Source organism: Delphinus delphis, chromosome 17 (genome assembly GCF_949987515.2).
Source record: "Delphinus delphis chromosome 17, mDelDel1.2, whole genome shotgun sequence".
NCBI classification, from domain to species: Eukaryota; Metazoa; Chordata; class Mammalia; order Artiodactyla; family Delphinidae; genus Delphinus; species Delphinus delphis.
In genome coordinates this window covers 44068281-44091005 of record NC_082699.1, presented here as the reverse complement: position 1 = coordinate 44091005, position 22725 = coordinate 44068281, and the positions used below count along the sequence as shown (strand labels likewise).

Here is a 22725-nt window from a genome sequence, read left to right as displayed (position 1 = left end):
ACAAATGAGACACACACACCAAAAATTCTCACAATATAGTGGGAGAGATATTTCACCAGAAAAAGTATAGTGCAAAAATTCATGAGAGGAAGGAAAAAATTGTTGTGGGACTCCAGAGATATTATGCTTGGGGAAATTAAAAGATTGACCAGAGACTGACATATTTTACTTACCCAAAGAAATAACATGAAAAAAAGACATATTGAAATAGAATAAAAGATATACAGGACTGTTACTTCTGATAAACGAAAGCAGGTGACATCCTAACTTGGAGTGGTTCTTTCTGTACAAAATTGATGTCTAAAAACCACATTGATTGCATCACAACCATGACAAGTCATAAAAGTAGCAAACTACGGCTTCAAACCTTTGTGCAAACAACTTGTCAATGTAATTTGGAAAATTAACTTTACATTATGAACTCATCAGCTTACATTCCTCTAACAGCTTTGACGGTAACCCAAACGGAACCATTGAATTTTGATCCTGGAAAAGAAAGAGGCATACTCGAACAAAAAATCATTGTTTCAGGAGGTCAGATCTTGCTCTCAGGCAACCAAGAGGCATGTGTGAAGATTCCTGGGGATGGAGGAGAGTTGAGGGTTAGGGAGAAGACCTGCCTGAGAGAGAGTGGTACAGAAAGCGAGGATGAAGAGGCAGTGAACTCTTAGGTCAGGAACTGCCACTTACCCTCAGAGCATCCGTCATCAATAAACACCAGGGATTAAAGCATTAAAGGCACTGAAACACAGTAACTGATAGTTGTTGGGCTGTTTGAAATAATACTATTAACTATCTCCCTGGTCTTTCTATATCTAGTCTTAAATAGTAAATAATTTCTTTATTTCTTTTACCACTCTATTTTATGAATGGTCATCACAAGACAAACATAGATGAAGAAAGAGTCAGGAAAAAAATAAACAAAAAAGCAGTAGTTGTGAATGAGGGAAACTGTAGCTTTTTATGACTTTTGACAATTCAGGATAACAGAGAAGCATGGGAGGATGTAGAAGCTTTCACCTCTGTATAGTTGAGAATATTAGGAAATGCCAGCTGGAAAATGGGAAGTGGAATAGAAACTGACTTTATTATCTGGTCCTGTAGCTGGAGATATGAGAATAAAAATCCCACCATTCCTCAAATGATAATATAGTATAACCAAGGGCAATTCATATGATACAACCATTAATAAATAGCAAAAGTGACATGAAAATAAGCCATGAGACCTATGAAAAGATACTGCGAAGCAAAGGAAAAAGCGTATCATCTTAGAAAATAAGGGGAAGAGACTAGCTAATATAAATACCCAGTTGCAGAATTCAGGGGAGAGAAATCAGGAAAGGTTTTGGTTTTCTCTAAAGTATGCAAAAATACATGATTTCTATAAAACTGTAGAAAAATACTGAGAGGAAAGAAGAGTCTAGTATAAATAGAAAACAGCCTGAAGTTAAAAAAACTAGATGATATGAAAAGGAAATTAGATAAGAAATAAATGCAAGGAAACAAAGAATGCATTTGCAGAATAACAATCTACACTGATGCAAGTAGAGCAAGTATGAATAATTACTATGGAAGGACAACTTGAAAATCTTTATAATTGTGCAGAGCAAAAAGACAAATAGATGAAGAAATATGAGAGAAAATGTCATCGGTATGAAAGAAAAATGACGTATATAATTATTATAAAGAAAGAAATAATGCTATTCATACATCTATTAATCTTCGTGTTTTTAAAACAGTATGTGTTACTTCATCATGCAGTTTATGATAAATCAATTGAATTTCCATGAGTAAATAGGATGTCAAATGGCCCACATCTAGCAAATATTAAGGCTTAATCAATGTTTCAGTGTATCTATAATCAAGTCATAGGAACTTTTTAAAAATTAAAAAAGATTTCTCATAAATAACTACAATCTGTATTCCAGAATTTATTTATGGTTTTTCATTGTTCAGACATTAGTCTCTGTTCAATCTATTACGGACATTTACCTACTTAAGAGAAAAATAAGTTAAAAAAAGAAGAAAAAGTAGGGTGAAGAGTAGTGGTACTTTCAATTTATACATTATCTACAAGACAATAGGATGCTTAATGAGTATTCTTTGCTAAAAAGTTACCTAAATTGAAATTATCTAAATTAGGGAAAAATAATTTACCTCACAACCTCACAATTTTTTTTTGGCAAAATGATTTAATAAGCAAATTCTCTCATATGTTAAAATATAATTTCATGCATAACTTTTTCGGAACATATTAACCATGAAATCAGATATAAATGCACATAGTAAAAAAAAAAAAAGGTCATTTCAACATTACACATATCTATTGTTTTCATGTTTCTAAAGGGTATGGGCTTCCCTATATTTAAATGATATATGACTGATAAAACATGAGCTGTGACACTAATAGCTGCCTTAAGTCCAAAACTGTGTGATAATCTTTGAGGCTGTTCATCCTTAATGCTACCATAAGGGGTTGAAAAGTAAAAATTCAGAGAAATTTGATATGTATGCTTATGAGTGTGTACAGAAGAGGATAGTCTGTCTATAAAATATGAAATAATTCACATTTTCTTTTTAAATAATTAGATAAAATAAATACAAACATTAACTGCTTAACTGAGTGGCACTAACAGCCAGGAGATTTGGGTGCTGTGTAGACACTCTCTCTTGATAGAATGATAGTCATGCTCTTGGTTAGACCCAAGTCTTCAGTGGAAGAGATAAGGGTATGTTGGATGGAACTAATAAAGGATACTGTAGGTAAGCTGAGAAATGGAAGCCAATAAGATAAGAAACTGGAGATACTGTTTGATAGTCATTCAGACCTGGATAAATGTTCTGAGATTGTGAGCCAAATTGTCAGCTTTTGTTTGTTTGAAAATCAATTTTGACTAAATACAAATATAAACCATAGAGAAACCTAACCAAAGTTTGAATAAAAATTTTCTTTTAAATTGTTCTTTTAAAATGTTCATTTATCATTTAGCAAAATTTAGTTTAATGTAAAATAGAAGACATTGCCAACATGTGTCCTAAGAGAAGATCGAGTAGTTCTATGCAATCTGTAATTTATTTTTAGTCATCATGGCCATTTAGACAATTATAATTGTTATCCCTAATTTTTAATTAGAAAAAAAAGTCAACAGATGGATATAAAAGAAATCCAAAATTTTTACAGTTATTTATTTTCATTTAACTAAACTGCCTTGCCATACTAAGAAAACATTTTCATAAAGGTTAAATAAAGTATTTCATGGCAACCGCTGCTTCTTAGTGCCTGTATAACAAGAAACATGAGCCAGCCAAAGTTGTGCAAGTTGGTTTTCTTTCCCAGTAAGGGAATGTGGTATCTAAGACCTTGTCCTAACTCATTTTATCCCCAAGTGTAAGTCAAGCAAGTCAAATATGAACTAATGCCTGAAGGGAAGTCCCTGACTCCAAAAGTATGGATTATTTCACATTTATCTTAAAATCTGCTCTCAGAGTTCTTAAAATTCACTAACTTGGCAAGTCAGGAATTATCATGAGAAATGAAATAATTTCATAACTATGAAGTCATCCAACATTCCATGCATCTGACACTCATTGGGCTTGGCCATGTCTTGGGCATTATTCTGACCTTTAGATAATAAGCTCTTCAATATCCTGTTCAGCATGGAAAGAATTAAAAAGTGCCACAGTATAATAGGTATGTCTTTATATAGAGTTAATGCTTTTGTTACACAGACTTGTGGTAACAGGTTATGATTAAACACAATCACATTCTGTACGCTGAAATCTTTATAACATTCTTAATCAGTATTTCTCATTACTTAAAAATGGGAAAATACCATGCTTTAATGGTTCAGCTGCACTCCCTTTCTCCAAGCACTCTGTATTAAAATTCACATTTAAAATTAGTTCAGTCAAGGACCTTTATGTTTAGACATCAAGAATTCACATTTGCAGAGCACTAGCTTGTGAAAAGCCTTTGAGTGTCTTGTAAAAAGCTTAAGGAATCCTCAGTTACATTTTTCTCCAAAGCTATATTTCAATATCTAAAATTTATTGCCAGAGAAGGGACAGAGAGACCATTAGCAGCACCAGCAGTCATTCCTCCGGGTGCTTCACAGTTGAAATAATCCCCAGTTGTGCCCTTTCATGCAGGCTTGTAGAAAACTCCAGAAATAAGCCCTGGGACTGGATAAAGTGCCCTATCACAATCCTATCTTTGCCATTTCTTTACGACTTTAAAAGTCTTAACTAGGTCATACTGCAAACCATTTTTACAAAGAAACTTTGAAACATACAGGAAAACTCAACCCCAAACTTCTGCCTCTCATTTAAATGGAGTAAGTGTATTTCCCAACAGTAAATGAAGACATTCCAAATATCTCTATCCACTAGATACTTAATGACCAAAACTGTTAGGGCCCCATTTACTGGTGACTTCAACAAGGCACAATAACTGTCCTCACAGAACGTTAAGTGTCCTGGAATCTCTCAGGAAACTGAAAATATTTTAAGAGAGAAAGGTGAAGAGACCGAGTCTACAGTCTACTATTTTGCTGTTTCAGTGACTGCTTAGAACTAAAATAAAAATGCAGTTTATGGTGACTGGATAGTAGGCCTCGGGTACTCAAATGGAGTCAGTGTTTACAGAATATTTTGGATTAAAATCCTTGCCAGATGGTCCCAAGAACTGTTTACCTCACTGTTGATTTTAGCTATCTTAATGTCAGGAACAATAAAAAGAAGCTTGTTACTGCCACTGGGGAGCAAAGGCATACAATCCTTCCTCTCTAAATGGAATTGCTAGTTGTGGACAGCTGTGCCCTACACAACAGCAAGAGTGTCACTGTAGTTTCTGGGAGTCTATTTCCATGATTAGAGAAAGAGACAATATAAGGCAAATTTAACTTGAAATAATGTCTACTTTAAATCAATAATATTTGGTAATTGTACAATGTACTTTTAGTTTATGATAAACAATAAAACTTCTTCAGAGTTAAACACAATTAGGAAGAGTTGGACATGCATGTGGACCTGAAATGTGTTCTCCTTTGAAGTACACTGCTTGTCCCCTCCTGTAGCATTTTCCTATTTTATAATAGTTTTCATCAGAGGCCACTGGGAGGCCAGAGGGGTAGAGGTGGGGGAGACCAGGAGCTACTCCTAATTATAAGTCCAACTGCATTGACAGCATACAAAAGCATACATTTTGAGATGAGAGGACCTCTTTTTGTGTGTCTATATAAATACACATAAAAGCATCCAATATGATGCAAAGAATGCTGTTTACAATGTTCATATTGTGAAAATAAGCTTTTAAATCTATGTTCTTGAGAAATATCAGATATGAGAAATCTCAACATTTATTTATTCAGTGAACACTTATCAAATGCCAGTTATGAGCAAGATACAGGATTAGATACTGTGGAAAATCACTTTTTTATTTTTGTATTTTTTTAACATCTTTATTGGAGTATAATTGCTTTACAGTGGTGTGTTAGTTGCTGCTGTATAACAAAGTGAATCAGCTATATGTATACATATATCCCCATATCCCCTTGCTCTTGCATCTTCCTCCTACCCTCCCTACCCACCCCTCTAGGTGGTCACAAAGCACCGAGCTGATCTCCCTGTGCTATGCGGCTGCCGGGTTCTCAAGTCCATTCTCTATGTCTGTGTCTTTATTCCTGTCCTGCCCCTAGGTTCTTCAGAACCCTTTTTTTTTTTTTTGGATTCCATATATATGTGTTAGCATACGGTATTTGTTTTTCTCTTTCTGACTTATTTCACTCTGTATGACAGACTCATCCACCTCACTACAAATAACTCAATTTCATTTGTTTTTATGGCTGAGTAATATTCCATTGTATATATGTGCCGCATCTTTATCCATTCATCTGTCGATGGACACATAGGTTGCTTCCATGTCCTGGCTATTGTAAATAGAGCTGCAATGAACATTGTGGTACATGACTCTTTTTGAATTATGGTTTTCTCAGGGTATGTGCCCAGTAGTGGGATTGCTGGGTCATATGGTAGTTCTATTTTCAGTTTTTTAAGGAACCTCCATACTGTTCTCCATAGTGGCTGTATCAATTTACATTCCCACCAACAGTGCAAGAGGGTTCCCTTTTCTCCATACCCTCTCCAGCATATATTGTTTGTAGATTTTTTGATGATGGCCATTCTGACCGGTGTGAGGTGATACCTCATTGTAGTTTTGATTTGCATTTCTCTAATGGAAAATCACTTTTTTTTAAAAGCCTCCTTTTTTTTTTTTTTTACACTGTTGGTTAGCAGAAAATTTTATTTTATTTTACAAAACTAGCATAATCCTGAGACAAAAAAAAGAACAAAAGATCCCCCAAACAGGCCAACAAACAAACAAAAAACACCTATAGACTAATGAATGAACACAAATGCAAAAATATTAAGTGGAATACTTCTAAATAAAATCTAGGAGTATGTTTAAAGAATAAATGCTGTGTTCAGGTATTTATTCCAGGAATGCTGATACAGTTCAATATAAAGAGTCTGTTAGTATATATTGCTCATTTCATCACACCTACAGGTCAAAGGCAGCAAAAGTGATCATTTCATAGTTCAAATAGAATCAACTTTTGCTCATGTTGAAAACACAGTCACAGCCTCCTAACACGTTTAATGTGGAGACAGAAACTCCACAGTACACAAGGTCCTCTCCTCTCTCTACAGGCTCATCCTGCCCCGACCCCGCCCCTCCCTGGAGTGAAAAGCCTCCTACTTTTTTCCCCTCTTTTTACTTTCAGCAAATACCCACTACCACTCATCCTCACTCCAAAAGGAGGCTTCTGTGGTAAGCTAAAAATGGCCACAAATTCTCTTAGCAACTTGCATCAAGAGGTTAAAATCTTGTTCCTTATCCTTTGGATCTGGCCTCATCTTGTGATGTGCTCTGCCTAGTAGAATGTGGCAGCAGATACTGTGAGAGTTCTGAGCTTAGGCTCAACAGGCTTTGCAGTCTTTGCTCTCGTTCTCCCAACTAGGCTAGCCTGCTGGAAGGATCACATGGAAGAGAACCCTGGCCAGTGGTCTGCCAAGTACCAAATATGTAGGAGGGGCAGTCTTGGACCACCCAGCCCCAGCTGGCCTACCATGTGACTGCAGCCTCATGAGTGAGCCCAGCTGAGATCAGCAGAAGAACCTCTTAACTAAGTGCACCTAGATTTCTGACCAACACACTCATGAGCTAATAAATTTTTTAAGGTCACTAAAGTTTTATGGTGGTTTGTTAAGCAGCAATAGATATTTGGTATAAACCTCATTCCATCCAGGGTCAATCCTTCTACTTGTGATCTGGATGCCTTCTTCTTCTCCCCTTCTGGGACCTGATGCTGTTAATCATTCTTCCTCTCTTCTGCATCACCAACCTATCTGCTATTTACTTCTGCTCATATATGAACATGCCTAAGGTACTTTAATTTAAAATCCTTGCTTGACCCTGCAGCTTTCTCTAGCTAACACCCAATCAAGATTAAAAAAAAAAAATTCATGCTCATTCTCCCTGTTTCCTCACCTCCCATTCATTTTTCAACCCACTCAATCTGATTTCTATCCCTATCTTGCCAGTGAAAATGCTTTCCTTGAGCTATCAGTGACCTCCCAATTGCCCGATACAACGGTCTCCCCAGTTCTTGCTTCACCCAATCTCCTTATGGCATATGACATTGATAATTCTATCCTTCTAGATAGTCTCCTTGGCTCTTAGAACACGATTATGTCCCAGTTTTCCTGCCATGTCTTGGTTTTCTTTCTTCCTCTTATTCCTCTTCAATGGATCCCATTCCTCAGCCTAACCCCTAAATTCTATGGGGTTTAAATCCTTATGGCAGCTCAGCCCCAAGACAGCCCCAATGATCCATGTCTCCTTTTATTTGTGTCTTTGTGCAGTCCCCTCCCACAATGAATAGGGCTGATCTGGACAACCACTAGGATATTACAGAAATGATAGTTAATGACTTCTGAGCCTAGGTCATAAAAGACACTGTGGCTTTTGTCTTGTTCTATCTTGGATAACTTGATCTGGGGGAAGCCAGCTGCTATGTCTTGAGAGTACTCAAGCAACTCTTTGGAGAGATCCTTGTAGCAAGGAGCTGAGGTCTCCTGCCAAGAGCCATATGAGGGAGCCGTTTTGGAAATGGATCCTCCAGCCCAGTCAAGCCTTTAGATGATTGCAGTTCTAGCTAATGTCTTGACTACAGCCTTACCAGAGACTCTGAGCTAGAACCACCCAGGTAAACCACTCCCAAAGTTCTTGGCTAATGAAACCGAGATAATAAATGTTTGTTGTTTTATTTACTCAAGTTGTGGAGTAATTTGTTAAACAGCAATATGTAACTAATACAGAGTGTCGTACCCGCAAGTGGGGTGCTACTGTAACAAAAGCCTAAAATGGGGTGGGGCGGGGCACTGGAGCAGGCCTGTGCAAAAAAACCAGAAAGACTTGAGAGTATTAGTGAATATCTAAGGTGCTTCAAAGATACTATTAATTGAAACTTGATGGTCTTAGAGGAGGCTGCCGGTGAGGAAGTGAGGAAAATGTTACTGGAAACTGGAGGAAAGGGGTTTCTTGTTATGCAGTGGCAGAGAGTTCAGCAACACCATAACCTGCAGTAACATGGAAAGCAGAAAATGTGCCTAATAAACCATGTGATCTAGCTAAGGAGCTTTCCAGGCAGTGTTGAAGTGCCTCCTGGCTCTTATCTGCTGCTTGTATCAAAGTCCAAGAGGAACGATGCATGCATGAGGAAGAATTGTTAGATAAACAGGAGCCAGGACTTGCTAGTTTTGAAAATTTCTAGCCTTCCAGATGGAAATGATGTTAAAAATCAAGAAAGAGCTTCCAGGCAAAGATCAAATCCAGGACACAGCCAGGAAAGCTGGATCTAGGGAATGAAGCTAAGGATGTGGTTGTAAAATCCTCTGTTAAGATCTCAGAAAGATCTAAATTGGTGTCTCAATGAACTATTCAAACAATAGGGCTTCTGAAACACTTAAGGGTGATGTCCCCTAGCAGCATGGGCAGAATCCCAAAGCAGAGAAGGAACTGTCTTGAAGAGATGTGGGTGTGATTTTGTCCACAGTGCTGAACCAAAGCACTGTAAGATTAACAAGAGACCTACAGTGTTCTTTAAAGAATTATATTGGCAGAAACACTGCCAACTTAGACTGAAAGAGACTAAGACAGTACAAAATGTAAAGGGGCCTTTAAACTTTCATAATTCAACTGGTAGAATGCAGGCTGAGAAAACTATGAAGAGTAAACAAAGGATATTTTTCTCATGGAAAAGGATGGATGACATACAGGCTTGAGCCAAAAGTCCAAAGCCAGGAGCCACGGAAAATTATTCCCAAGCAGCAGTATGAATGATTACTGATTAAGAAACTTCCAACATTTACCTGTTTGGATTTCAGAATTTCTATGGATCAGTAACTCCCATGTGTCTCCCATTTTCTCCTCCTATGAATGGGAGTATCTATAATAGTTATCCTACGCCTGTACCACCACTGTACATTTTTCTACAGCAAGAGCTAACTCATAACATCCTCTGATCTTAGCACTCTTTCTTTGGGCATTCGTGTCTATTCCCACTGCTACCTAGGCATTGATGAGAGGCCAAATCTTTACCTCTAGCCCAGACTATTCTTCTGAGCTCCAGACCATTACATTCAATTAGCCTATTCAACATGGCCACTTGGAGGTCTCGTTAGAAAAGAGAAAGGAAAGGAAAGGCACCTTTGGATACACAGAGCTGAGTTCTTTAGTAGCCACCTTATAAATGTAATTTCGTGGGATATTCACAGTAACTTCTTAATTTTGCAGAAGAGGAAGCTGAAGCTCCAAGGAATTACGACACTGTCCAGTTTTACACAGCTAAAAAACCTTAGGAGGGAAATCCAGGTGTTTACAGCTTCAAATCTGTGCTGTTTCTAATATATCATCCTTCCTGCCTCCAAAGTAACCTAAAACTCCAATGTGTCCAAAATGGACTTTAGGGACACTGTGCTGTGCTCTCACATCTGCCCCATTCTCTGTATGGAAAACACTGTCCTCCTACTCAGTTCCCTGTTGTGGCCAAGCACACCACCACCAACCTGTCCCCTAAGTCTGAAACCTTGGAGTCGATCCAGGCCCTTCTCTTCCATGGTCAATTACCAAATCCTGGTGATTATAACCTTCAAAATATCTTCCAAATGGATCTCTCCTTAGTAAACCTTCTCTTAGCATGTTAAAGATTTTGTTCCACTGTCTATTAGCCTCCACTATATACAAAGAAAAGTCAGTAGTTATTTGAATTGTTGTTTCCCCTATAGTTTAACTCTGGCTGCTTCAAGGTTTTCTCTTTATCTTTGGTTTTTAGTAGTTTCATTATGATGTGCCTGGGTGTGAATTTCTTTGAAACATCTGTTTGGAGTTTTTCCTGAGCTTCTTGGGTCTGTAAATTTCTGTCTTTCACAAAGTTTGGGAAGTTTTCTGAGATTATTTCTTTAATTTTTGGAGCCCCATTCTGTCTCTCTCCTCTCAGTCTCTCATTACAATTACTCATATATTAGATCTTTTGAAATTGTCCCACAGGTCCCTGCAGTTCTATTTATTTTGTTTGAATCTTTTTTCCCCTCTCTTCTTCAGATTTGATGATTTCTAGTGATCCATCTTCAAGTTTACTGACGTTTTTCTTGTGTCATGTTGTATTTTTATTGCTGAGTAAAAAATTACTACAAATTTGGCAGCTTAAAACAACTCACATTTATTATCTCACAGTGTCTGTGGGTCAGGAGTCCAAGCAGAGCTTAGCTGGGTTATCTGCTTATGGTCTCACAAGATTGCAACTGGGGTGTCAGCTGGGCTGCATTCTTACTAGAGGTTTGACTTGGTAAGAATCCGCTTCCAAGCTCACTCAGGTTGTTGGCAGAATTTATTCTCTGCTGTCTATATGATGCGGGCTTTGACTTTTTAATGACCAGCACTGGCAGCCACCTGCAGGTGCTGGTGGCTTCTCACAGCTCCCTGCCCCATGGTCCTCTTCATAGGCAGCTGCAACATGGTAATTTGCTTCTTCAAGGCCAGGAGGAATGTATGTATCCCTCTCTCTCCTCACAAAAGGGTCCAGTCTCTCTTTTAGTAGTTTTACCTGATTAAATTAGCCCACCTAGAATCACCTCTGTTTTGATTAACTAAAAGACAACTAACAGATATAGAGAAATAGTGGTTACCAGTGGGAGAAGAGAAGGGGGAAGGGGCAAGATAGGGGTAGGGGATTAAGAAGTACAAACTACTGTGTATAAAATAAATAAACAACAAGGATATATTGTACAGCACAGGGAATATAGTTAATATTTTATAATAACTTTAAATGGAGTATAATCTATAAAAAATTTGAATTACTATGTTGTATACCTGAAACTAATATTATATTGTAAATCAACTATACTTCAATTGAAAAAATGTTTAAAAAATCAACTAATTTAGAAATTAATTATATCTGTAAAATTCCTTTACTCTTGCCATAGTTGCTTTAAAGTACAATATATGCCTGATAATTCCAACCTCTGGGTCACATTGGTGTTGGAATCTGTTAATTATCTTTCCCTTGAAATTGAGTAACTTTGTTTTTTTTTGAGATTCTTGAGATCTGTCAAGTAATTTGGGGTCATATTGTGGACACTGTAAATGATGCTATGTTGTGGACACTCTGGATTCTCTTATAAGTCCTCCAGAGTGTTAATATTTTTAACAGGTAATTAATTTGTTTAGAGTCAAACTAAAACTCTTACACCTGGGTGAGTGGCAGTGCAGATTAATTCAGTTCTTTAAGCCTTGGGTACAATCTGCTTTCAGTCTGCCCCATGCATGTGTGGTTCAGCAGTAAGCAGACAGGTGGGCCAAATTTCAACATATTATTTTCCCATTCTCTGGCTTTCCATTTTCCAAGATTTTCTCCTCACTGTCTAGCAGCCTTGGTTGCCTGAGCTCTTTCACCTGGTACCTTGGGCCAGAAAGACAGTGGGCCACCTCTGCACTGCTACAACTGTGGTTGCCCTCAGAGCAAAGCCAACAAAAAATGGGTAAATCGTTCTGTGCAGATTACTTGCTTGAGGATTCTATTCACCTCCAAAATCTGCCTGCCTTTGTTCGTCTCCAGAGGTAGTTGCTTTGTGTTTTGCTCACAATTTATAGCTGTTATTCACAGAAAGATCAGTCTGTTAGGCATTTTCACCAATCTCTGACTTCTACTCTGTCTTGGCTCAGGTACTATAATCTCTCTCACTCCTGGGCTATACAGTGGTGCCCATACAACCCTCTGCATGTATTCTCAGCCTCCTCTAGACTGTCTTCTCAACTACACGACAGCAATCTTTCCAAAATGCAACTGTGATCCTGTGACGACTCTACTTAAAATCCTTCAGTAGCCAAAAGCTGCCCATCACATTTAGTTGTATCTCCTCAAAATGGACAGCCAGGCTCTTCAGAACATAACTCCTCCAAACAGTGGTGTGTTGGAGCTGGCTCATACTTGTTTGTGAAAAAGTATTGCTAAATATTCAGGAATCTTGTGAGCTGGTTGTTAAATCATTGGTAGCTTGAAATCAGCGATGGTAGGAGTACTTTCACCATGATAATCGGCCAACCCTGCAAATCAGGGTATTCCCATCACCACCAAAGAGCCAGTTTCCTAGCACACATCTCTTCAGCATGGCATGCAAATTTATGCCTGAGTTTATTCTGAACAAAACCTGAATTCCCTTGAACACGGCATGCTGCCTGCCTGTCTGTCTCCCTGGTTCTGCCTCATGTGCACAGCATACAAGGGCCCTCATGGCCTTCATCTACTTTACTGTCTTGCAATTCCACACATGTACTCTACACTGTAGCCAAATTAGTCAAGTCCTACCATGCCATGTTGTTTCATGCCTCTGTGGCTTTCACACATGTTGTTTCCTTTACCTGGAACCGCTTCCCCACTGCCTTTCCCTGACCTAACACTTATTTAAACATGAAAATTCAGTACAAACATGCCTTCCACTAGGAAGCCTTGGCAGATTCCCCTCCTCATGCTAGGAAACATTTTCTTTGAGTTCTCATTAAGACCATGTCCATATCCAGATGCAGTTGATTGTATTTCCTGGTCTCTTGCTCTTCTTCCCTATGGCTAGTGTTTTAATTCAGTTACCCATCATTTCTCCCTGTCTGGATGCCACAATATCCTCATAGATATAGATCATGTCTATAATAATTTGTTTACTTTTCTGACTCCCTCATCAGACAGTAAGTTTCTTAGAAAAATGTACATATTTAATTACACACAATAGGTCACAAGAAATGATCATTTATTGATTAAAAATGAATGGGAGGGAAGGAGACCAAACAAGCAGCTAGAAAGAAATAATGGCAGAGAGGAGGGCTTGTGAGTAGACTGAGGCAGGCCTTGGATGCCAGATAGTTTGGGTATATTTAATAGATGATGATGGAGGCTGTAAATATTTTTGGACAGGAAAGTATCAAAACATTTAGGAAAATGAGCTGTAGTCTGCAAGGTAGATTGAAGTGGGGCAAAGATGTAACTAAGAGAATAATTGATAAAAACTATTGCAATAGTTCATAAGAGAAGCATTAAAAATAACCATTCTTGATATATTGGGTTGGCCAGAAAGTTCGTTTGGGGTTTTCCATGGCATGCTACGAAAACCTGAACGAACTTTTTGGCCAACAATGTCATTACACTTGCCACTGTTCTAATTAGCATTTGAAATTCCTGTCTTTTAGTCTATATATAAATATTTTCAGGGTTTTTACTTAACTTCTGTCTGATTTAATAATCTATATCCTTTATTTTAAAAAGTTGAGAAGTATATAAAAATGTAACACATTGGAAAAATACCACCTTAAAAAAAATACACCATTCAGAGGCAACCACTGGTTAACATTCTGACATACCTTCCAGTATTTTGACATATTTTCCAGTATTTTTCTATGCATTTTTTCTTATATTGTTAAGATCATATTGTATGTGTAGAATTTTATGTTCTGCTTTTCGGACTGATATGATATGGTAGCACTTCACCTTCCTATGTAAAAATTTAAAGGTCCCATAAAAGTTCATCTCATAGATACGCCAGATTTTACGTACCTATTTCTTTAAAAGTGAACATTTTGATTTTTTGATGGTATAAGTCAAATTATAATAAACATTTTTGTGTATAAACCTTTGCTCTAATTTGGGTTGTTTCCTGAGAGTAGATTACTAGTAGGAGATTTACTGGGTCAAAGGCTATGACCATTTTAATAGCTATAATGCTTCTTATCAAATTGCTTTTCAGAAAGGAAGTATCAATTCCACCTGCACCTTCAGTGTGTAAGAGTGCCTTTTCATTGCCCTTTCTAAGCAAACTCTGATATGCTGTGTGCCATATAATATAATAGCAGGGGCGAACACTTGACAAATTTATCAGTTTGAACAGTTTTGCCAACACAGGATATTTACCTGCGTCCCTAAGTCTACTTTTAAAATTTTTTAACTTGTGACTGTGGCAACAAGAAATGTGCTCATTCTCTAGGTATATGTGTGCACATGCACTATATAAATGGATATGGAAAGAGTGGTGACTGAGTGAGAAATGACAGTCTAGCCAATAAAATTGACAACGGCTGGAATTTCCCTAACATAGGTAGATACTCAAAAAACCATCACTTTTTTTGTTGTTGAGCTGCATGAGCTGCTTGTAAATTTTGGAGATTAATCCTTTGTCAGTTGCTTCATTTGCAAATATTTTCTCCCATTCTGAGGGTTGTCTTTTGGTCTTGTTTATGGTTTCCTTTGCTGTGCAAAAGCTTTGAAGTTTCATTAGGTCCCATTTGTTTATTTTTGTTTTTATTTCCATTACTCTAGGGGGTGGGTCAGAAAGAATCTTGCTGTGATTTATGTCATAGAGTGTTCTGCCTATGTTTTCCTCTAAGAGTTTGATAGTTTCTGGCCTTATATTTAGGTCTTTAATCCATTTTGAGCTTATTTTTGTGTATGGTGTTAGGGAGTGTTCTAATTTCATTCTTTTACATGTACCTGTCCAGTTTTCCCAGCACCATTTATTGAAGAGGCTGTCCTTTTTCCACTGTACATTCCTGCCACCTTTATCAAAGATAAGGTGTCCATATGTGCATGGGTTTATCTCTGGGCTTTCTATCCTGTTCCATTGATCTATCTTTCTGTTTTTGTGCCAGTACCATACTGTCTTGATAACTGTAGCTTTGTAGTATAGTCTGAAGTCAGGGAGCCTGATTCCTCCAGTTCCTTTTTTTGTTCTCAAGATTGCTTTGGCTATTCGGGGTCTTTTGTGTTTCCATACAAATTGCGAAATTTTTTGTTCTAGTTCTGTGAAAAATGCCAGTGGTAGTTTGATAGGGATTGCATTGAATCTATAGATTGCTTTGGGTAGTAGAGTCATTTTCACAATGTTGATTCTTCCAATCCAAGAACATGGTATATGTCTCCATCTATTTGTATCATCTTTAATTTCTTTCATCAGTGTCTTATAGTTTTCTGCATACAGGTCTTTTGTCTCCTTAGGTAGGTTTATTCCTAGATATTTTATTCTTTTTGTTGCAATGGTAAATGGGAGTGACAACCCAATCCAAAAATGGGCAGAAGACCTAAATAGACATTTCTCCAAAGAAGATATACAGACTGCCAACAAACACATGAAAGAATGCTCAACATCATTAATCATTAGAGAAATGCAAATCAAAACTACAATGAGATATCATCTCACACCAGTCAGAATGGCCATCATCAATAAATCTAGAAACAATAAATGCTGGAGAGGGTGTGGAGAAAAGGGAACCCTCTTGCACTGCTGGTGGGAATGTGAATTGGTTCAGCCACTATGGAGAACAGTATGGAGGTTCCTTAAAAAACTACAAATAGAACTACCATATGACCCAGCAATCCCACTACTGGGCATATACCCTGAGAAAACCGAAATTCAAAAAGAGTCATGTACCAAAATGTTCATCGCAGCTCTACTTACAATAGCCCGGAGATGGAAACAACCTAAGTGCCCATCATCGGATGAATGGATAAAGAAGATGTGGCACATATATACAATGGAATATTACTCAGCCATAAAAAGAAACGAAATTGAGCTATTTGTAATGAGGTGGATAGCCCTAGAGTCTGTCATACACAGTGAAGTAAGTCAGAACGAAAAAGACAAATACAGTATGCTAACACATATATATGGAATTTAAGAAAAAAAAAAATGTCATGAAGAACCTAGGGGTAAGGCAGGAATAAAGACGCAGACCTCCTAGAGAACGGACTTGAGGTTATGGGGAGGGGGAAGGGTGAGCTGTGACGGGGCGAGAGAGAGTCATGGACATATACACACTAACAAACGTAGTAAGGTAGATAGCTAGAGGGAAGCAGCCGCATGGCACGGGGATATTGGCTCGGTGCTCTGTGACAGCCTGGAGGGGTGGGATAGGGAGGGTGGGAGGGAGGGAGACGCAAGAGGGAAGAGATATGGGAACATATGTATATGTATAACTGATTCACTTTGTTATAAAGCAGAAACTAACACACCATTGTAAAGTAATTATACCCCAATAAAGATGTTAAAAAAAAAAAAAAAAAAAAAAAAAACCATCACTTTTCCTTTAGGCAGGAGGAAAAATGATCAGATCTCAACTTTAAATATTTTTACATCCAAAAATAGAGAACTGTGGAACTTCCTGTCTATATGGGCTGAGAACAAGAACAATACAAATATTTTACTGTTATGTGGTAAGCACAGGTTGATTTTACAAGTGTTAGATTTAAACTATTACCTGTCATTTCATAATTTCTGAAAAATGCTACCAAGTTTTCAAGTGATGGGAATCCCATTTAGATCAGAACAAAGACAATTTTATATCAAACCTTTAGTCTCCTGAATTTTGTCCACTGAGAGACCTGAGAGCAGGGGTTGGCAAATCAGGCATGGCTTCTGGGCCAAATGTGGTGCACCACCTATTTTTGTATAGCCTGTGAGCTAAGAGTGTTTTTTACATTTTCAGATGGTTGAAAAAGGTCAAAAAAAGCATACTAGTTTGTGATGTGTGAAAATTATTGAACTTCAAATTTCGTTGTCTATAAATAGAATTTTATTTAAAATTTTTAAAATTTATGTCACACTCATTTAAAATAAATTTTAAAATTTATTTTAAAATTTTATGGCACATAGTCAAACTCATTTGTTATCATTGCTTTTGTACAGAGTTGAATAGCTCTGAGAGAGGCTCTAAGGCCCTGAAAGCCTAAAATATTCACTGTCTGGCCCTACATAAAAAAGTTGGCCCATCTCTGCCTGATGAAACTAACATCTGATTTACATTTTCTTCCCTAAATCTGATTACTTTGATGAGTATTTCCCAGATGCTCTGCTGCTCTTCCAAATTGATTCTTACCTTGTTGCATTTCGCATTTTTAAATATCTGCCATTTTCACAAGCTTATAAAACTTCCTACTATATCCATTTTGGAGCAATATTTTGTTATTTTCTATAGCTCTGCCTAGAGCTCATTTTCACCTTGACTGATGTTTTTTTTTTTTTTTTTTTTTAATGGTACGCGGGCCTCTCACTGTTGTGGCCTCTCCCGCTGCGGAGCACAGGCTCCGGAGGCGCAGGCTCAGCGGTCATGACTCACGGGCGCAGCCGCGGAGCGGCATGTGGGATCTTCCCGGACCGGGGCACGAACCCGTGTCCCCTGCATCGGCAGGTGGACTCTAAACCACTGCGCCACCAGGGAAGCCCTTGACTGATGGTTTGATTACTAAAATTCTGTCACTCGTAGTAAGAATTCTAAAAAAAAAAAAAAAAGCATAATCTATAAATTGGGCATGTTTTTTTTTTGCGGTACGCGGGCCTCTCCCGTTGCGGAGCACAGGCTCCGGACGCGCAGGCCCAGCGGCCATGGCTCACGGGCCCAGCCGCTCCGCAGCATGTGGGATCTTCCCGGACCAGGTACAAACCCGTGTCCCCTGCATTGGCAGGCAGGCGGACTCTCAACCACTGCACCACCAGGGAAGCCCTAAATTGGGCATGTTTTGAGGGTAAAAGCAAATGTAATTCCTTACATACAAGATAGAGGCATTCCTTTTGCAAGCAGTTTAATTACCTAACAGTGCTCTCTCTTAAGCAGAAAAGGAAGTTAACTTGAACAGCCTACACACAAGTCCTACTATGATGGAAGCGCCACTAAAGTCAGTCTGGCTAAATTAAACAAAGCTTCCCTTGACTCTGAGCTGCATATACTGCCCATATTCTGGGGAAAGATTCCATAAACTCACATATCCAGTCCTTAGATTCAACTTCATATAATGTGAAGCACTTCTCAGTAAAGGACTGGTTACTGTTCTCGTCCAACCTGATCTGAAGTCTACTGAATTGGAATATTTAAGGGCCCTCTGTGGTGGCATATATGACTGTGCAGCTGAATATGTTCAATTATTCCCTAGGAAAAAGTTTTGTTCTTCCTTTGTTTGCTTAGGCAAGCAACTGTTGTGGGGTATCCAGCATTTTAAGTGATTCTGCCTCAGAGCATGTGTTAGAAACTATAAGGAGAGTTTATAACATTTCAATTCTAAAAGGTTTTTCAGCTTTGGATTTCTGGAATTGGTTGTGTCTATATTTTTTTCCATCCTGTTGGGACTTACTGTTGATAGCAACCTCCTGTGTGGTTCTAAGACATGTTGACCTCTTTGAAACCTTTCCAGGTGTCATTGCCACTTTCTTGATCTCTGCAATATAAGCTACATTGTTTAGCAGAGTTAAGTTCTCTGAACTTTAGAAATCCTCCCTGAGACTATGAATTGACTAACACCCAAGGTAGCATAAACATGCAGACACAAATGTTCCTAAAACCAAGCTGCTGGGCAGTGCAGGATATGACTTGGAGTCTGGAAAAAGGAACAGTTTGCTCACTTGTGAGTCTATGACTACCTCCAGGTGCAGTTTGAAGCTAAGTGGTTAGCTTTTCTGATCCTCAGATGTAACCTCTCATTAGAACACAGCAGAATGTGCAATTGTGTGTGTATGGAATTCCATGAAGACCCTCTGGGCCCATTAAGACCTCTCTGGCTTCAGAGGGTCCTAAAACACACTTCTTTACGTAGCATAGGTAGCTGTAGTAAAGAGACACCTTTTACAAATACAATCTAAGTTTTAGTCTAAAGATTATAATGACTGTAGCTCATCTTAAAATTTGTATCCAGAGGATGCAGTTACAAATTAAAAAGAGGGAAACAAAGTTTAATAGATACCTGTCTTATGTTTCCAGTTTGTCATTAAAAGGTTCTTACTGTTTTTGGTCCTTAAAGCTTTGCAAGGGTTCATACTTGTACCAAGAATCCCATATTAGTCTAGCTTTAAATGTAGAGTATTATACCAGTGATTTTCTCAGCCCTTCTCTTAAAACCTCACCATTTGGCTCTTCTAACAGACGAATCATGCTGCCAAAACCTAGGAGAGTTTGACAATGTTGTGGAAATAACACTATATTGAGAGTGAAAAGACATGGGATTCAGATCCATCTCTACCACCATCTTAGCTTAACATTTCTGTCTCCTTACCTATAAAATATGCGTAACAAAAAATACAAATCACACAGGGATATTATGAAAACAAGACTAGTAATAAATACAAAAAGACCCAAGTGCAGAAGAGTATAAATATGAAAGGTATAGTGTGGCAGTGGTTAGCCATTCTTTTTTCCTGTTTATGTCCTTCCCATCTAGAAACCGTACATCCATAACATGAAGACTACTGTTACTCCACACCCCTGAGCCTTCTGTTCTTACGATCACCTTTCCCATCCTGGCTCCAGTCTCCAGGGAATCTTGAGGGTCACCGAGGGCCATGGTAGTCTACGCAGCTTAAAATGACTTTGAAGGGAGGTAAGCTTCCTCTGCTTTGCTTTTCATTGGCTAAGGCCTGCAGCGTGTGTGTATGAATGGGTGAAGTGGCTACAGGTACAGTATACGATCACACATTACTGCACCTTCTCAGAGGTTTCTTTCCCATCACTAGTAGTTCATTTCTGGGAATGCAATGATCATAGAAGCCTTTCGAAGCTCTAAAAGGCTGTACAACATGGATTGCCTCTGGGTGGTTGGAATTATAGGTGGTCTTTTTCGTTTTCCTTTTTTGGTTTATATATCTGCTCTACGTTCTTACTTTTGCAATTAGTAAGAAAAAAAATTACTTATTTTTGAAACGAACCAACCAACCAACCAATTGTCTTTTAGTGATGTTACAAGGGGTAAACAACCAAACGACTTAAAAACTCGCTTACACAGACATTTCTCAAAAGGAGGATTAGAAAATAAGGGCACGGGCTTTCCTGGTGGCGCAGTGGTTAAGAATCCGCCTGCCAATGCAGGGGACACGGGTCCGAGCCCTGGTCCGGGAAGATCTCACATGCTGCGGAGCAACTAAGCCCGTGTGCCACAACTACTGAGGCCTGTGCTCTAGAGCCCGCGAGCCACAACTACTGAGCTCATGTGCTACAACTACTGAAGCCCACGTGCCTAGAGCCTGTGCTCCACAACAAGAGAAGCCACAGCAGTGAGAAGCCCCTGCACTGCAATGAAGAGTAGTCCCCGTTCGCCACAACTAGAGAAAGCCCACGCGCAGCAAAGAAGACCCAATGCAGCCACAAATAAATAAATAAAATAAACTAAAAAAAAAAAAAAGAAAAGAAGGGAATGTCATTCATTCTAAAAATACAAGTGCAATATCATATCATATGAGACAGTTTTGTAAGAACGTTTATTAGAAAAGGAGATATGATGTCTTAATGTCCTGTTAGAATAACCAGAATTAAACAGACTTAAGAAGAACTGCACTATATCTACTTTTCCAAATTTTATACTAATAGTGTGGCAATATGACGAAAAAGCAAGTAAGAAATCAGAATCGAGCTACTGAAAAAAAGAAAATAGCTGAGGGTGTAACATATTCTAAAGCTGGTCTATAGACGAGATGGGAAAACTCTCTAATGACTTTCTTTTAATCATAAGCAGACAGTAGTTTCCTTATTACCCAGAGTTTTAGAAATACATTATTCTTGAGAGTACTTCCTAGGATTTCTTTTACTCATTTAAGACATCATCTTTGTATTTAATTCATCCTCAGCTATCCCTGCAGGGCACATCCCTCTAATTATTCCCATCTAAAGTGACAGGAAAATGGAATTATACTACTTGGAAAACAGACATCCTTTGGTATGTCTTTTCTCAGTGCTCCCTTGGGCATAGTCTGTCATCGTGCTCATTTTGTCACAGACGGTGAGCTGTCATTGGAGGGCAAGGACTAAGACTTCTCTGCCTTTGAATTCCCAGTGCCTAAGACATGACTGCCACGGACTATATACACAGTAAGAATCTGAATAAACAAATGAAAAATAATACCCAACATACAATGTTTATAGTATATCAAGCACTATTTTAGTGCCTTGCACATATTAACTTATTTAGTTCTCATGACCCTATGAAACAGGTACTATTATTATCCCCAATTTACACATGAGAAAACTGAAGTATGAAAGCAAAGCGAGGTAATTCAGAGCCAGGATCCAAGCTGACGTACTCTGGCTCTACAGTTCAACCTCATAATCACCACACCAGGCTCCCTCAAGAGCACCTATGCTGAACAAGAGAACGTCCACTCCAAGAGGAGCATGGGTACACTGTGCTCCCTCCTCTAAACATTTCTGGGTTTCTGTCAGATGTAGCCATACTGTGCGACCCCGTGGGAGACTTAAAAAGGGAAATAACTAGACACAGGCAAACAAATGCAGAAGAAATGAATCCGCAACCTTAAAAATTGCTGTGTTTGTAAGGCTGTTTCTCAAATACCTGTGGGGATTTGTGAGAGCGCCAGCTGTACTGGTGACTATGGAGACTGGCCAGCAGAATATTTTCATCAGTATCCACCTGGCCAAACCGCAGTGTCTCCTGTGTGTCATTACAGATCACAAAATGGCTGAAGACCAACTCCTCTACCTCAGGGCATTTATTCTGAAAGAAAAAGAATACGAAAGCCAATGTGCATCAGATTAATTGCAAGATGTTTGGCAGCTGTCTGCCCAGTGGCGATTGTTACAACACAGAAATACTAAAAGATCTGTTGTCATTAGCTCTGGTATACAAAGTATTCTATACTTCCAGGATAAGCACAAAAAATACCTTAAAGAGATCTTAAATGTTCCAAGAATATGTTTTGATTTATATTCCTGCAAAATAAATCATACACACAGAAGAGTAAAAGAACAATGAGATCCTTCAAACTTTTAACATTTTTAAATGAATTAACATGCTACAAAGAATGCTGTACTGGGTAGCGCACGTTTTTGAGCAGAGTACCACAGGCTAGAATTACCATGTTCCTGGCCTTCTCAACTTGACAATCAAGACCAATTACCAAAGCCACAGTTTGTACCCTACAGAAAGTAAGGATCATTTAGGTAATACATCCCCAGTTCCCTTGAGGGGGAGGGTGGATATGTGTGTGTAAATCTGCTCAGGGAGAGATGTAAATAAAACCATAACTTTCCCGCTATTGTTAAGAGGCTGAACACACGAAACAGATCAACTTCAGAGTCAGTATAAGCCAAGCTGCAGTTTTCAAGACAAAAAACGTTAGTTGAAAAACAGTTGT

General features: G+C 38.4%; 1 protein-coding gene across 10 annotated transcripts in view; it reads right to left on the bottom strand.

Annotated features, from left to right (window-relative positions):
• Window positions 1-22725, bottom strand: part of VPS13B (vacuolar protein sorting 13 homolog B) — a 798456-nt gene that overhangs the window by 70244 nt on the left and 705487 nt on the right. For all 10 annotated transcript variants that reach the window (XM_059994971.1, XM_059994970.1, XM_059994972.1 and 7 more), the window contains one exon: window positions 21924-22085. In XM_059994971.1, coding sequence (XP_059850954.1) covers window positions 21924-22085 — 162 coding nt within the window. The remainder of the gene's footprint in view (window positions 1-21923; window positions 22086-22725) is intronic.